This window comes from Podarcis vaucheri (assembly GCF_965113315.1).
Source record: "Podarcis vaucheri genome assembly, chromosome: 2".
NCBI lineage: Eukaryota > Metazoa > Chordata > Lepidosauria > Squamata > Lacertidae > Podarcis > Podarcis vaucheri.
In genome coordinates, this window is record NC_138760.1 from 82,402,862 (window position 1) to 82,420,725 (window position 17,864).

Here is a 17,864-nt window from a genome sequence, read left to right on the forward strand (position 1 = left end):
GAAGTGTGTGTGTGTGTGTGTGTGTGTGTGTGTGTGTGAAGGGCAGGTAGCAAATATTTATAATAATCAATATCAAATAAAAATAAATATCAAATAATCAAGAGGCAAGGTTCCTGCAGGAAAGTATTTAATTAAGAGGAAAAACATTGTATTTACTTCTGCTTATTAACTCTGCAGCCGTTGCTCATTGATATTGCTGCCCATGGCTCCTGTTTCCTGTTGCCAGCTCTTGAAAAGCAAAATTTTCCTACCTGGCTTGGATGCAAGAGGAAAGGGAGAAGCAGAGCCAGGTGGAGTAATGGGCAGTATCTGACAGCATTAATAGTGGAGACCATTAATAGTGGAGACCATGTATGTCTCTTAAAAATAGTGGAGACCATCTATGTCTCTTAAAAAGCTGAGACATCACCTTGCCAACAAAGGTCTGTATAGTTAAAGCCATGGTTTTCCCAGTAGTGATGTGTGGAAGTGAGAGCTGGACCATAAAGAAGGCTGATCGCCGAAGAATTGATGCTTTTGAATTATGGTGCTGGAGGAGACTCTTGAGAGTCCCATGGACTGCAAGAAGATCAAACCTCTCCATTCTGAAGGAAATCAGCCCTGAGTGCTCCTGGAAGGACAGATCCTGAAGCTGAGGCTCCAATACTTTGGCCACCTCGTGAGAAGAGAAGACTCCCTGGAAAAGACCCTGATGTTGGGAAAGATGGAGGGCACAAGGAGAAGGGGACGACAGAGGACAAGATGGTTGGATAGTGTTCTCGAAGCTACCAGCATGAGTTTGACTAAACTGCGGGAGGCAGTGGAAGACAGAAGTGCCTGGCATGCTCTGGTCCATGGGGTCACGAAGAGTCGGACACGACTAAACAACAACATGTATTTGGGGACAAAGGCCAGAATTAAAGAGACAGAACCCATAGAGTGTTCAAGTATTCAATGTGCTTACAAATACCCTGCCACCAGGCAGTAGTACATCTAGGCATCATAGCAGGTTAACATAGGTCATCCAAACCCTAAACCAAAACTTTTAGTGAAATGTGCCTAGCTGTTTTGCAATGGGCACAGAGCAAGAATTAAAAGTGCATAATTCAGTGATATGAGAGTACCCTGTGGGAGGCATGAAGTGTGTGTGTACACACCAACACCCCTACAGTATGAGCACAAGGAGTGTGGACTTGTGCACAAACTGATTTGGCCAAATGAGCCAACTTTAAACCACTTTATGATCCTGGCTTGTTAGAATAAACCAAATTTAAAACTTACCGCACTACCTAGTTTGATCATAAAAGTAACTGTTTCCCCAAAACAGAAGTAAACTGTTTCTGTCCACATGGCTGATTGCAGCTTAATTATGGCAATGGAGGAAAACTGCATACTGCTCTGTTTTCTCTGCTTCACTTGTTGTTCCTTTCTGCTTTACTCTGCCTTGACCCAGTTGCACCCTCTCTAAATCAAAGCTGCAAGCAAAGATGAAATGCCCATGACTCATAGGCCAAAGCAAGTTTTGGGCAAACTACAGTGTATTATTTTCATCAAGTAAAATTGAAATGCCTTTATTTGGTAGGTAGCCACAAATATTAATATTCAAGGAATGATGAGACTAGTGTTTAGCATGCTTATATCCAGGTTATTCATATTAACCTAGCTATTACACATGAGTAGCACCCTAAATTCCGCTGTTGTTGTTTTTAAAAAACCATACTTTTGTAAACTGCTTTGAGAGTTTTCTTAATGTGTATGGTATATAAAAATTGTTACATGTTATGATATTTTTAATGTGTCGGTTTTTAATGTGTGTTGGGGAGCAGCAAAAATTCAGAATAAGGGTAAGTACCAATCAGGCTGTCCCATGCCTTGAGTTCTCCACTGTTCTGCTGGCACTGCTTTTCAGGCTACAGGCATGGCACTACAAATAAAATTTGAAAGAGAACGAGATAGGAGTGGAAACTGGCTTTTGCCATCCTTGAATATACAATTTCTGCACATGTAGACTCTGTACACAAATCTACAGAGAGCTCGGGTGTGTGAATTCCTTTATCTTTCTCCCCCACCTACCATCCAGCCTGCACGCCTGGCTTCAAGACTTTGCTGTCACAGAATGCTTGAGGCTCAGGTGGATTGGAGTGCCTTCCATAAACTTTGGCTGGTGGCCCAGCTGCACCTCATCTGTACAGGGATAGCCTCAGCTCTGCTAACCTCTGGATTAGATGACTGCAATGTGTTATATGTGGGGCTGCCTCTGCACCTGGTGCAACACTTGGCAGCTTGGTTGCTCCTCAGGGCAAGATAGTTTGACCATATAATGCCAATCCTGGCACCACTGCACTAGCTGCCAATCAGTTTCCTGGCCCAACTCAAGGTGCTAGTTTTGATCTATAAAGCCTTAAGCAGCTCAAGACCACAATCTTTTGAGGACTGCCTCTCCTCATTTGAACCGAACTGCACCCTGCAACCATCATCTGAGGCCCTTCTTCATGTGGCTCCTCCACAAGAGGTTTGGAGGGTGGCAACACAAGAGTGGATTTTTTTCTGCAGTGGCTCCCTCAGGGAGGCTTGCCTGGTGCTTTCAATACATACTGTTAGGCGCCACGTGAAAACATTCCTCTATGATAGGGTCATCAACTTGCTCCTTGTGGTCCACATGCAGTCTGCAAAGCCTTTTTGTGGTGAACCTCAGCAACATTCAAGAATAAAACATCTTAAAGCCTTATAGAAATTATTTTTTGTGTCATGCTAGAATTGTGTTTGATCCAGCCAGATTGTTTCCATGGTACATATCAGGCTAATGTGGGGACCTGACTGTGGTTACTTTTTTACTGAATATATTGTGTGTCTGGTAAATGCGTACCAGACTTGAATCAAGATAGCAGCTAAATGGAATAGGTTGCCTTTGGTTTGATGGTACAATTTCTACCACAAGCAAATTGTCTTGGTTTACAGAGTATGCACTGCACATAAAAGTGGTCACGGAGCAGTTGCCTTTTTGTGCTTGTTCTGAGTGTGTGAAGCTGTTGTATGAATGGGAACCAACTTTTAACACGTGACTTTCCACATTTAGTTGGCAGTTTTACAGATTACCTTGTTGTTATACTAATTGTAACACTAGCCAATGTGAAAGGTATCATAATAATTGATAATGATCCTTGCTTAGCACATTGATAGATTTCTAGCAATTCTTTTGTCCTCTTTCTTTCAAACTTTCTATAGACTTCATTAAAAGTTTCCAGCAATTTATGGCTTATTTTATTCTTGTGCAGACGCAGGGTGTTGGGCATATCTGATGGAATTGAACACATTGGGAATCTTCGCTGGGAGCTGGCACTATGTCTTTTGGCAGCCTGGACTATTTGCTATTTTTGCATATGGAAAGGAACCAAGTCAACTGGCAAGGTAAAAGTAATGGTTCTATATACTATGTAAGCTTATGATAGCTTGTCATACTGGACTGAATCCTACCTCAGCCCCATTGGCACAAAAGGCCTCCCACGACACAACAGAGCTGCTGCTTCCTCTCCTGTCTCTTCCAGCAACATGTGCCCCCCAAATCAGCTCCGGGGGGGGGGGCTAAGGGACCCTCCAGAGCAGGTTTTGGTGTGGAGAGGAGAGCATGTGGAAGTCCCTTTGCACCAGCAGATGTCTGCTACCACAGCTTTCAATACAACCCACTGTATTGAAACTATAATATTATTTAGGCTGAAAGTCTATTCACTATTATCTGGGAGTAAGTTATATTAAAGCCAAAAGGGCTTACTTCTGAGCAGATGTGTATAACTTCACACTGTTAGTATGAATAAACAAACAATAGCAGTATCTTTCACATATATGAAACTTGTCTTTTGCAAAACAGCTCAAGATTTCTGGAAAGGCAAGCTCATCTAATCAGTAGAAAGGAATGAGAAATTTATGTACAGTACTGTTTTGGTAAACGCACAAGATGAGGCCAGCCACAGAAATCATGTAAATGTAAGTTGATAGGGCTGTGATTTGCTATGAAATTGTAAAGTTCATTGTGTTCACAGAATTTAGGCAGCATTTATTTAGAAACGCTATTCTTGACACTTCTGTTAATGCAGAAATGAATATTTACCCGCATTCAGAGTACAGTGAATTTCAAAGATTCAGAGCCAGCAAATTATAATACCGTGCTTTTCCCCAAGTACAAGCAGGGGTAGTCTGCGGCATTTGGGCACCTGAGGTGAAACACCTCACTCCTACCCCCATGATGAGTTTCTCTTCAAGAGTTTCTCCTCAAGAAGTTGTTGCAGAGTCTTCCCTACCAGGTGGCAGATGGGAGAGATCAATTTTGGATCCCCTTCACTCACCCAGCAGCAAATTGGAGTGGGGAGAAAATCTCTCAGTGACAAAGCTGGGTGGTGGATTGCCTCCCCTCTCATTGACTCAGCAGATGGGGAGGTGTTCTGCAGAGCTTTGCTACTGGTCCCTCTCTGCCCACTGAGGCTGGGCAGACTGGTGGCAAAACTGAGAACAAGGGTGCCACCCGAGGCAGCTGCTTCATCCTGCCTCATAAGCTGGCTGGCTCTGAGTAGAAGATAGCCTGCTTTTGAGCACAGGAAGCCATTGTACACTGCTGAATCCTCAGTGCCAGTGATAGCCAAATCCTCAGTCACCCAGTGATAGCCAAATACCTACTTCAAGGTTTCTGAAGGACTTGTGTCTGTGTGCTCACAGAAATTTCTTTTCTATGAAAAGCTGCCTGTCACATATCACAAAATGTTTGCTTCAAAATAGTTTGATATGTGTCAACATCTACATGAGAGTAGTGTGGGGAGAAACGTGGCAATGTGGGGCACTTTTATTTTTAATGCATTTATTTGATGCTTATTATATAAAATGTCTCAAAGCAACTTACAATTGCAAGCTCTTTAAATCCATTATTTTAATCATGCTGGCATCCTTTTGGATTTGTTTGTTACTTTTACATCTCAAATAAAATTATTATTAATGTGGCCTTTTTAAAATGGATTCCAAAGTGCCTGAACTGGTTTGATTCCCCCCCCCTCCCCGCTGCCAGTAATAGGCTGGGTCTGAAAGTTTTGTACACTGGACTTTATGAATACTAGGTGATTGAAGTATCATTTTAATTTAATTTGCAGTACAACCCGTTGCTTGTCTACTCAGAAGTAAGCCCTATTGAATTCAGTGGGGCTTACACTTAGGAAAGTATGCATAGGACATTTGTGCATACTGCTCTTATAGATTTTGCTGCTTTAGTGTATTTTTTGTTTATTTTTAACTTGGCTTATTTGGATCTGAAATTTTATAAATTTTGGGAATTTGATTGAAGGACAGGGTATGCATCATTTTAATAAATAGGTAAAAAAAAAAAAAGGCCACCCACTTCACATAGAATTCTTACTTTATGAGTGACCTTTCCTGAACATGGTGTTTTCTAGATGTTTTGGACTAAAATTCCCATTCGCCCTGGCCATCACAGGTGGAGGGACCAGTTTGAAGAAGACTGATCTAAGGTTATTCCTGCTTTAAAAAAAAATGTATACCAAATACTAGACTGGTTCACACATCACAGTGAACCACAGTAAAAAAGGGAAAGGGGGCTTGCTATGCTGTTACAAGCTTATTGGTTGCTCCTGCTTTGCTTTGCTTTGCTCTGCCTGGAGCAAGGAGAAGCAAAAGCTTTAGCTTAGCATTGCATATGAAAAGTGGACATGCTTTATTACTCTCTGAAGAAACCACTTAAATGAATAGTCAATTAAAGCCTGAAACACTATGTCATACAACCAAAACTTGCCATGATTCTGCAATGGAGGAATCATTTTATTGTGCTGTCAGAGTAGTGTTCAGCCTTCATTGAGATGCAGTGGGGAGATGCTTATCATAAGTATTTAAACAATCAAATGACCATTGCACAGTGTTGCTAGCTCTGTAAGAAACTCATCATGCAAAAAAAAAAAAAAGTTTTTGATTCTGTAAATTGGCCTTTTGAAATACCATCATTATGGTTTACTGATGTGAAAAAAGCTTCAAAACATAGAATTGTAACCTAATCTTGCTTTTGCATTGTTCAGAGTCAACAGATTCTCCTTACATATAGTTGTACTAGAATACATAATCAGTGGGAATGGAAAAGGTAACGTTTGCTTACTGAAAAGTAGCAAATTGTTCAAAATTCCGTTGCTGTACTTTCCAGTGAAGCTCATAAGTGCTGTGGTGTGTGTATGTGATTAGTATGTGTTAAAGTACATAGCTATGGTATGCCTTATTGAATTACAGAACTTTAAGAACATAAGTGGCTGCTTGATCAGGCTAAAAGCCTGTCTAGTTCAGCATCTTGTTCTCATACTGGCCAACCAGATGCCTTTAGGAAACTAGTGAGCAGTACCTGAGTACAATAACACCATCTCCATTTGGTATAGAAACGTGGGTGGTGCTGAGGTCTAAACCACTGAGCCTCTTGGGCTTGCCAGTCAGAAGGTCAGTGGTTCAAATCCATGTGATGGGGTGAGCTCCTATTGCTCTGTCCCTGTTTCTGTCAACCTAGCAGTTTGAAAGCATACCAGTGCGAGTAGATAAATAGGTATCGCTGTGGGGGGAAGGTAAACGGCATTTCCAAGCACTAGCACTCGCCACGGTGTCCCGTTGTGCCAGAAACGGTTTAGTCATGCTGGTCATATGACCTGGAAAGCTGTCTGTAGACAAACGCCATCACCCTCAGCCTGAAAAGTGAGATGAGCACCACACCCCATAGTCAACTTTGAGTAGATTTAGCCATCCATGGGTCCTTTACCTTTACTTTTTTTACCATTTGGTATTCCCAGCAACTGGTAGGCAGAACTGTCTAGCATTCTCAAGATAGCTAACACTGTTTCCTAAAGCAGTTCCAACCAATCAGTGAAAAAGTTGGAAAGGTAAGAGTCATCATATGAACTGCAAAAAAATATTCTCTGTGAAAATTTGCCTTCCCCTATATGCTTCTGTCCACTGATGTTGTCTGGCAGAGTTTTTCACATTTTCTTCTTTCATGAAAACCTTTGCACGCTGAACAAGAAATATCTACTTGTTGCAAAGGATTCTGATGATTATTTTTGAGTGCGTACTCTGTTAGGCTGGGTGCTGACTGGGGCCCTTTGGGACATAATATTCATGTCTTGCTAAACCATGTTGGTCAAGCTGAGATTTCAGCGGGTACTAGGTGCATCACCAAAGTTTACAGCTACTTGGTTTGCTAATAAATCTAGACAGTTCATAATGCTAAAACATATTAAATCAAGGAGCATTTCACCAAAACTATTTTCTGGCTCAGAACATAAAACATTCTGCACATTGGTGGCAGCATTCAGCAGATCAGATGCCAAAAGGCAGGTTCTTTGTAGGCACATCCTCAAAGATTCATTAATATTAAACCCACTTCATCGGTGCTATTTTTCTAGAAAAAGAGGTTCTGGAGCTCACCATGAACTTCTTCCTCTTAGAATGGAAATGGTGCCCACATGAGAGGTGCCGGAGCTGAGCTCTAGTGAGATCCTGCTGCAGGGGGAGGGATGGGGACTGTGCTCTTCATCTGACCGGAATTATGAAGTTACATGAAATACCAAGCTAGTACATAGTTTTTGTGCCACATCTCCTGCTACGTGGACTTTCCAGATGCTTTGGATTTCTGCCATTTTTCTTATCCTGAAATGTTTTGAGCCAGAATGTATTGCTCATTTCTGGAGATAGTAACATCTGGCAGTGGTGTATTCATCCTTTGACTGAAATTCTCAAACTGACAATAACATTACAAATTCAGTTGGAACACTGAGAGTAAGATGCAGAAACCGGCAGTTCATCCTGCTGCTACTGCAGACTTGCCAGTCACTTAGCACCAATTTTTTTTTTGCTTGTTTAGAGGAGAGTGAGGATAAGAAAGCTCTCATGCAGAGGTGAAGTTAAGCCAACATAACATGTGCACATGTTCATAAATTTAAGGAACAGTGCCTGTGTACCTTTCACCTTCTAACTCTAAAGTAATCTCATCAGAAGGAGTTAAGCTGTACTTGCCAGCAGTTAAGACTCAGTCAGTAGTTCCACACAGAAAATTTATTTTTTTCAATAGTAGACTGAATAAGGAGTCTAATGGATTCAATGAGGCATAAAGAAAAAGTGTAAAGGGACAGCAGAGGAAAATAAAAGAGAAAGATGTGCGAAAAAAGAAAGGAACTGGGAACCATTGTAAGTCTTCGGGAAAGGGAACTAGGCAGCAATGATTATATCTCCTGAAGTGTCTTTTGTTTCAGCTTGAAGTAATAGCAGAGAATAGTCCTTCATAGTGAGGCTTTAACATGCAGCCCAAGATTGATCTCTGTATTCAGAGGAGGAAAGTAGAACATTCATGAGATGCATGCAGAGTTTTAGGCTTTCCTGCTTTTTCTCGTTGAAGTTTTAAAACACTGAAAAATGTTTTCTTCTTCTTCTCTTAACACGTTGGTGAGGATTTAAGGAAATCTCAGAGCAGCTTGCTGCAGAAGTCTCTCTGCAGCACTGCAATTGTATTTCACATGCAACTGCAATCAGCATGGAATTGCAATAAAAACAAACTATTTAATCCCTCACCCCATGTGGTTTTCTGTTGCAGATATCTTTAATTGGCACCGGAGACTAGATTAGGCTTCAGTCTAATAGACATGAAAAGGAATTCAGCTTCACCCTAAAAATTAAGCAGGATTTTTTGGGCTGTGACAATGCATACATTGAGGAACTTGAGGGTCATTCCCTTGTGAGAAATAACTTAGGGTAGTTTTCAGTCTCAGTTATACAAGTGGCCTCATCGCCTCAATTTAATATTTTCCTTTTTTACAATCAGAGCTTCTGATTTTTCCTCCACCCTATTTTTAAAAAATAGGGTGTCTGTCTATTTTTAAAAAGGTAGTACAGGGAAGCGACTTAATAATACTAGGTAAGTAAATGACTGATAAAATAAAAAGACAAATATTTTTATGCACATCTACAGCGATTATTTCAGTGTTAATAATTTATGACTTGACATACTCAATCTGTATTACTCACATAATCTCATACAAATGAAAATGTATGTGTAGATTATTAATTTTTTCTCATATAGTCAGAATCACATTTTAGCCACTCTAGATAAAAAAAGGAGTGGCAGTGAAAAACTTTTGCAGGCAATTTCAGTTTGCCAGTAGACTCTGTAAAGAGTTATGCAGATAGCTGAATGACTTTTTGCGTCTAAGGCAAAAAATAAAAATAAAAATCCAAAAACCCAGCCTCATTTTGAAATTATGTTAAAACTTTAATGGCAATTGTGCAGCCTTTAATGTAATCCCAAATCTGACAATTGAGATGAATATCAGTCTTCATAACTGATTCCATTCACTCATACATTTTAAACATTGTTTTTTCCTGTTGCTGAATCCCCTCTTAATTTCACATAAAATATTTTTTAAGTCATTGCACAGGTCAAGCATCTGAAGAATCCCAGTGGAAGGAATAAATAATTTAAATAACACTAGTAAAAACTCATGTGCATGTGTGTGTTGGTATGTGGCCAAACATCCCCTCAGATGCCACTAAATTTAGATTTAAGCAGAATTTCTAAATGAGTATGGAGATTTCTAGTCAGGCAAACGTTCAAAGAATCTTGAGGAAAGCAAAATGTGTTTCAGTAAATCTGGGCAAAGTTCTCATGGCAGTTGTAAAACATTAAACCAAAATGCAACCATAATTGTTAAACTGCAGTGAGAAAAGCCTCAGTGTAAGGGACTGGGAGCCTCAAGACATCCTTTTCTTTGCACGTTCATGATGATTCGTGCACTTTATGTTATTGGGATGGTCATTTGTCATCCCATTTTTCAGTACTGTTTGCCCGTACAAAAGTTTTGGGGTGGTTAGAATGTTTTGTTTCCAGTTGGTGCATATCCCTGCTGAAATCCTGTAACTTCTTATATCACAAATACTCTGGCTTTTTTTCTTTCTTTTTTTTTTGGTCACATGTTTGTTGCGCTGGACAGCAATAATGTGGCAGCATTTGGGGTAGTACCAAGGAACAACTAATAAAGCAGAATTAAACCACCACTAATGCACTGTTAGGACGCGGGTTGCGCTGTGGGTAAAACCTCAGTGCCTAGGACTTGCCGATCGTATGGTCGGCGGTTCGAATCCCCGCGGCGGGGTGAGCTCCCGTCGTTCGGTCCCAGCTCCTGCCCATCTAGCAGTTCGAAAGCACCCCTAAGTGCAAGTAGATAAATAGGTACCGCTTTATAGCAGGAAGGTAACGGCGTTTCCGTGCGCTGCGCTGGTGCTGGCTCGCCAGAGCAGCTTCATCACGCTGGCCATGTGACCCGGAAGTGTCTCCGGACAGCGCTGGCTCCCGGCCTCTTAAGCGAGATGAGCACGCAACCCCAGAGTCGGTCACGACTGGCCCGTACGGGCAGGGGTACTTTTACCTTTAATGCACTGTTATTGTGTCATGAACATTTAGGAGAATATACCTCCAATAAAATAGCAGTCTGGAGGGGCCCATTTTTGCAAAAAATCTTGATTGGCTAACAAATAACATGGTATATGCACAATCCAAGTAAAGCAAAGGAGTAAGGTTCACTACAGCCAACTCTTTTTTCTGATTCATCTTGAAGTTGTGGTGATATAGTGTGTGAACATTAAACTGACATGCTGTGTTGTAGCAGCAGCCTGGGAAATCTATTTTTAACTTTTCCAGCTAAATTTGCCATGCTGAGTGCTTCCTATTCTGTCTCAACAGGTTAAAGATAAACTGTATCGTTCCTCCTGAGGTTTGCCTTACTTCTGGACTGGCTCTCCAGAGTTAAGCTTGCTGCATTGCAAACTGTATATACTGTGATTTTCTGATCAGAAGTCTCAGTTTATGTAATGACTCAAACTTGCAGTCCAAACAGATAGGCTAGATATTTGTTTTGTTTTCTCAGCACACTGACATTGCTGGGGCATAGCAGTGATGTGGAGGAACTATTTTGAGCATTGGTATGCAAATTAATACACTAGGCAATTAGAGGCAATTAAAACAGGATCTAGTGTAATTAGAAACGATGTTGTCCTTGTTTTATTCAGAGAAGTTTGACATGTTGGAGAAAAGAAAAGAAAAAGTACAGGAAGCTTGCAATGCTTTTTGAGATGTACCCAGTAATAATAACAGCAACAAAGCTCCATAATGACGGTACAAGTTAACATAAGGTTCCAGGTCATTAAGTGGGGAATCAAAGGGCAGAAGTTGTATTTAAGGATGGGAATAGTACAACACTGAATGTTAATGTGTAGTATGCGTGACTCAAATTTAATGTATTGTAAATGGGAGCCAATGCACCCAAAATATTACCAGGATATCCTGCAGTGCAGACTAATCTAAATGTACTGTTTAATTGACACTGCAAGTCCAAACCTTTGATCCATTCTACCATCCCCATGCAATGCTGGAGAGCAATTACATGGGCGATCATTCATTTCACTCCCAGGAAAAATTCCCTACATTTCCACAAAACCACTCAGCCTTTGGAGTGGCTCTTGAGGCATCTCCGCTCATGGAGTCAATCCAACTCCTTGGTCCTCTATAGAGCTAGTGATGATGAAACACATGATTGCGACTAGAGCAACATTGGCAGAAAGCTCGGAATGAATCAGGCTGAACACAGGTTGGGGCCTATTTGAAGATCTGTTTTGCTGCAGTGTAGGGAGCAAAATTATTTTTCCCCACCCCACCCCGTCTCCATTGCATCAGCAAGGAGTTGGTCAACTTGGGGGAGTGGGACAGGGGAAGTGTGTCCCTGTAAGGTTGTGCTGGACATTTCGGAAGCTTTCAAAAGCATAGACCATGGTATCCTTCTGGACTGCCTTGCTGGGGTGGGACTTGGGATGATACAGTGGCTCTGTTTCTCCTTGGAAGGGTGAACCCAGAAGATGGTGCTGGGGACTCCTGTTTAATGCCTTTGCTGTTGACCTGTATGGTCCCTCAGAGTTCTTTTCTGTTCCCCATGCTATTTAACATTTACATGAAACTGCTGGGAGTTGTCTGAAGTTTCCGGGTTTAGTGTCACCAGTATGCTGAGAACACCCAGCTCTGTTTCTCCTTTCCACCTAAATCCATGGAAGCTCTTCTCAATTCTAAACTGCTGTCTGACATCAGTAATGGACTGGATGAGGGTGAACAAATGGCAAGACAGAGGTGCTCTTGGTCAGTCAGAAGGTAAAACAGGGAAGAGGGATTCAACCTGTGCTGCGTGGGGCAACACTCCTCGTGAAGACACTGGTCCACAGTTTGGGCCTGCTCCTGGGTTCAGCCCTGAGCATGGATGCCCAAGTCTCTGCAGTGGCCAGGAGTGCATTTGCACAGTTAAAGTGTGCCTTCCGCCAGCAGGTGAAGGCCTTCTTATTCCAACCAGCTTTTGGGAATTTTAATGAAAGGGCTGGTACAGTGCTGTTTTTATTGTTTTATTGTTATGTTTTTAATTTTTTATATCTATATATAGTTATAATTCAATTATTATTATTTTTAAAAATTCCCTGTATGTTTTTAAGCTGTTTGTATTTTATCTGTAAGCCACTTACAGTCCCTGGCAGGGGAAAAGGTGGGGTATAAATATAATACTAATAATAATTTAAGGATGCATGAATGTGTTGCCAGAAGACAGGGTGCATAAAGACCCTTCCATATTTAACATTCTAACTTTACAACACTTCAGTGAAAGTCCTTTGTTTATACATTTGCTTCTGTTTATATAAATGCAGCTTTATTTGCAGTCTAAATTTAGCCTTGAGCTTTCTTGTGTTTATGGATGAGTAGAAGAAAAATTCAGTGCAAATATATACAACTTGTAATCATTTTGCTTGGGATACCACAGTTAATGCAACTGTGGAAATGGCTTGACCTTTTGTTTTGGATAGTTTATGAAGGATGCAGATGGGATTTTTGGAGGTGCGAGACCAACCACTGGTATACTCCTCCACCCTTGCCCTTCCTGGCTGATAAGAGCAGCCAAAGGAAGACTCATCAAGAGAGTAATGAGGGTGGCAAATGCCCCCTTGAAGGATAGCATAATTGCAGCAAGACTGAAAGAGATGTGTGAAAATTTTCTAAGGCTGGAGGTACCCTACAACTGTCTTACTGTTTTACTTTCCTGGCTTTGGGGATTTCTTTATCCAATGAACTCAATATTGTAGAGTCAACATAACTGAGTTGCAAGTTTAACAATTTTTTAAAAATTGAAACTGCGCACACAGACATACACAGCTTCAAAGAAAGCAAATAGTTTCTTACACTTCCAAAGACATGTCAGTCTACTTGTGGAGGTGGCCCATCTGCACAGTCCAACATAGCTACCTAACATTAATGCAACAAAATGGGCCACCAGAGTCCAAGCTAAACTTCCCAACTTCTTTTATACGGTTTTTGGGTTTCCGTATATGGTAACGATGGGCATGCCAGTATTCTCATTGGTGTCTATATATTCTGGACACATGCAGAATGCCTTCTCAATTTGAATCATAATTCTTACTTCCCTGTTCCCTAACATTTTCCTCTGTTTTCCCATTTCTAGACAAGAACGTATTGCCTAATCTTTTACTCTTCATCGGTACATATAGACTCCTGTTTGGTTCTGGATTTCTAACTGTACCCTGATCTAACCATATTTCCTGCTGAAACCTGTGCCCATCAACTTCCTATATAAAATTTTGCCCAAGCATAAATGCATCCATGTCAAAAATGATTTTTGCTTTTCTGTAATCACTTTTAGCTATTTTTCTGAGTTAAATCTTAGGTTAACTCTTTCTACTTATACCTTATTGAAGTATGATTGATACATATATGTGCATGATATTTTAGCCCTACGGTAATGGTGCCTCATCTTGAATTTTCCAAATAAGGATTAGTTGGTTCCAGCTTAATCTGGGCCTGATTATGTAATGGGCTTGGTTGCTGTAGTGCAATTTATATGCCAAAAACTGGACAGGGAGAAATGTGTCCCTATAAATCCAACTGGTTCTTCCAGTAGCTCTTGATACCATTGACTACTATATTCGTCTGGACCATAGATTAGACTGGGATGCACTGCTTCAATCTGGCTCCAGTCCTTCTTGGAGGGGCAGTTTCTAGCAGTGGTTGTGAGGGTCTCTTAGGTAAATTAGAATACCCCTGCTGAACAAGCAAAAGGCCCATCTAGTCAAGCATCCTCTTCTTGCAGACAACTAACTGCCTAAATGAAACCTGGGTGCAACAGCATCCTCCACACTTTTGATTTTGATTTACAGCAATGGTTATTCAGAGGCATGTTTGGGTCTGTGGTGTTTCTCAGGGTCCATCCTGTCCCCACAAGATGTTTAACATCTACCAAAAACTATGGGGGGAAACCAGCCATGGATATGGAGTGTCGTAGCACCAATATGTTGATAAAATTCAGCTCTGCTTCTCCTTTCCATCGCATTTTAGGGTGGCTTTTGAGCAGCTAAGCTGATGTTTGAACTTAGTAATGGACTAGATTGGTGGTTCCCAACTAGCTCAGTACTGTGGACCCCCTATTTTTCAAAAGCCAAGGCATGGACCCCCTACTTTTGAAAATTTTGGTATCTCTGTGGTAGTTTTTGTTATGTGAATGTTGCCACAGACTCCTGGGCGGGTTATGCAAACCCTTTGGGGTTCACAGACCTGCAGTTGGGAACCTCTGGACTAGATGGAAGCAAATGCCTATCTTTCCAGGCAGGACAAAATTGATGTTGATGAGTAGAATTGATCTGAAAATTGGAGTTCAGCCTATTTTGGGTGGGTACTATTTCCCTTGAAACTTTTGGTTCAGAGTCTGATAATACTCCTGAATCTATCTGTGGACCTGATGTCCAACTTAACTACCTTCTCGGTTGCTACACTAAGGCTTTGGAACTTCCTCCCCTTAGATCAGCCTTTGTCAACACAATGTCTTCCAGATGTTTTGGCCTACACCTCCCATCAGCTTGAGTCAGCTGGGACTGATGGAAATTGTACTCCAAACATCTGGAGGGTACCAGGTTGACAAAGGCCTGCCAAGGCCAATTTTGGGATAGTGGTAGTTCATGCTTTGGGTATAGAAGGTTTCAGTTTAATACCCAGCATTTCCAGGTCAGAGTATGAATATGTTTTGTCTGAAACCCTGGAGAGCTGCTGCCAGTCAGCTCAATACTGAGCTGGATATATCAATCGTCTGACAGTATAAGACAGCTTCATTGATTTGAACCAAGCTCTCCAGATCCAGCTCCCTGGCAACTAAAGTCTAGCTACAAGCCTTCCATTTCCCAGAGAGCGCAGTAGGTCAGTGCATCTGGCTGTTAACCAGAAGGTTGGTGGTTCAACCAACCAGGGATGACTGTGGGCAGAATTCCTGCACTAGATGGGTTGGACTAGATGAACTTCAGGGTCCCTTCCAACTCTACAATTCTATGATTCTATTATATACTGAATCATCATGAACATAAGAAAATTACATAAGAAGAACCCTGCTAGATCAGACTAAAGGCCCATCTAGTCCAACACGTTTCCACAGGGCCAACCAGCAGCCTATGGGAAGTCCACAAGCAGGACATATAGGCAATATACCCCACGTGCTGTTGATCTCCTGATAGACATCTGGATTAGTAAGCATACATAATATTATCCTCCATTTATGAACTGCAGCTGAGTACATTATTTTACATGTAACTTTTTGTTGCTAAAATAATGTGTTTTCTCCCACTTGTTCTTCATAGGTTGTATATGTAACAGCTACATTCCCTTACATCATGCTCTTGGTACTGCTGGTTCGAGGAGTAACACTACCTGGGGCATCTGAAGGGATAAAATTCTACTTGTACCCTGACCTATCGCGACTTTCTGACCCACAGGTAGGAGATAATAAAATGTAAACATTCAGTGCATTGTTGTTTTCCATCATGTCCCCAAACTTTTGTCTTCTGTGTTTTTATTTCAGGTTGAAACAAGGGGTGAATCCCTATAGTTTCAACTAGATGTTAAGTAAGCAAAGCCAGTTTGGAAACATTTGTGCTGTGTTTAACTTAATTGTACCTAGAGATGTAAAAATTTCAGGAATTTTGAAACCATGAGAAGAATACCATTTCCTTTAATTTTTTCCGGGGAGAGGGGTGGATTTAGGAGAGATGTTTGGAATATATGCAATACATACTCTGTTATCAAAGCAACACTTGTTTTACTGCTTCAGTGCCATAAAATGTATCATTCATAACTTAATTAGCATATCAGATTGTACTGCTTGGCATATTAATGAAATTTACAGAGAAATCCTATGTATATTTTCTTAAAAGCAAGACTCACTTATTTTATATCTGGAACAACTGTTGTCGTATTATATTTCTTTACTTTTTCAAGCAAATTGGTTTAAATCTTGGGTGGCTACTCCATGGCCCCATCAGTAGCTGCAGCATTATCTCCCATCAGCCCCTGTTAGCATAGCCAATGTTCAGGGATGATGGAGGTCCAACAGCAGCTGGATGGAAGGCCACAGGTTTCCTACTCCTGCAATAGAGATGTGCTGCTTGACAGCAGGGTTGTTGTGAGCACGATCCAATATGCATCTGATAGTCAAGCAACCACATTAGTTAAACCACTCTAAATGTCAATAGTTTCCCTATTTAGGAAAAGAATCACACTCACATGCCATACTAAAATTAGTATGTGACAAATGGAAGCACCTACACCACCACTTTCAATGCAGAACAAGTTTAGAGACACTTTACTTCAGGTATGGGCAAACTCCGGCCCAGCAGATGTTTGGGACTACAATTCCCATCATCCGTAGCTAACAGGACCAGTGGTCAGGGATGATGGGAGCTGTAGTCCAAAACGTCTGGAGGCCTGGAGTTTGCCTGTGCCTGCTTTACTTGTTAATAAGTCCTGGGTAGCTCTTTCACTCTATTTTATCTAGATCTGGGCAAAACAACAACAAGACTTGTGATGTTTGTGAGGGGTTGAGTGGGGGAACTGTGTTAGCACTCCCATCTTGATTATAGGCATAGCTGTCAACTTTACCCTTTTCTTCCCTTATTTGGAATAAGGGAATTATTTGGAATAAGGGAATTTCCCTTAAAAGAAGGGAAACGTTGACAGCTATGATTATAGGCAGCCAGAGTCCAGTAAGTAATTGCAAGTACTTCATATTGTAGTCTCAGTGAATGTTTAGGCACAGTGGGTGAGGTTAGAATCTGTAGCAAGACAAAAACTTAATCAACTCTAGCATTCAGAATAAAAGAGCAGACTTATTTAAAACGGTATAAAACAATGGAGAGAAAATACAAAGCTGTGATTTGAAAACAACAGCCTAACTATATAATTTCTAGGGCAGGCTTAACAAAGTAACTTCAGTTGTCATGAAAAACAGCTTGTGTTGTCCCAGGCAATTTGTAGCAGGCATTCAAAAAAGTGATAGAACCATGGTTGGGAAATGGCACTTTTTACCTGTTGATATTCAGGTGAGGGGCTTGATTGTGTGGACACAAGGATCCACTCAGATAGGATTCTGGCTGGGTCAGATTCTGCACAAAAGCACAGAGGGCAATACCTAACATACTGTTTAAAGCCCCTGGAAGAGGCTTTAATTGGTGTAAACCTGAGGACACGTTTCTAATTTGGATTTGGCAAAGTACATCCTTTGTACTTTGTGGATGCTAGCTTTTGAAATCATGGAGATAGGACTCTTTGGGCAGAAAAGCAGCATTCTGAAAAGAAAGGGGTGCTGGGCTTTGGGTTTTAGTTACAAAGCACTTGCTTATTAGACGATTCTGGATTCCATTCAACAACTGAGCATTTGGTATACTTTCCACCACTTGTCAGAAAAGGACTTAAAAGGGAGCCGGGAAATGAAGGCCATTGAAAGTGATTTATT

At 41.1% G+C, this 17,864-nt stretch overlaps 1 protein-coding gene across 1 annotated transcript in view; it reads left to right on the plus strand.

The window, feature by feature from the left end:
* Positions 1–17,864, plus strand: part of SLC6A11 (solute carrier family 6 member 11) — a 95,019-nt gene that overhangs the window by 29,497 nt on the left and 47,658 nt on the right. The window contains exons 6-7 of the mRNA XM_082211945.1: positions 3,255–3,387; positions 15,715–15,849. Coding sequence (XP_082068071.1) covers positions 3,255–3,387; positions 15,715–15,849 — 268 coding nt within the window. The remainder of the gene's footprint in view (positions 1–3,254; positions 3,388–15,714; positions 15,850–17,864) is intronic.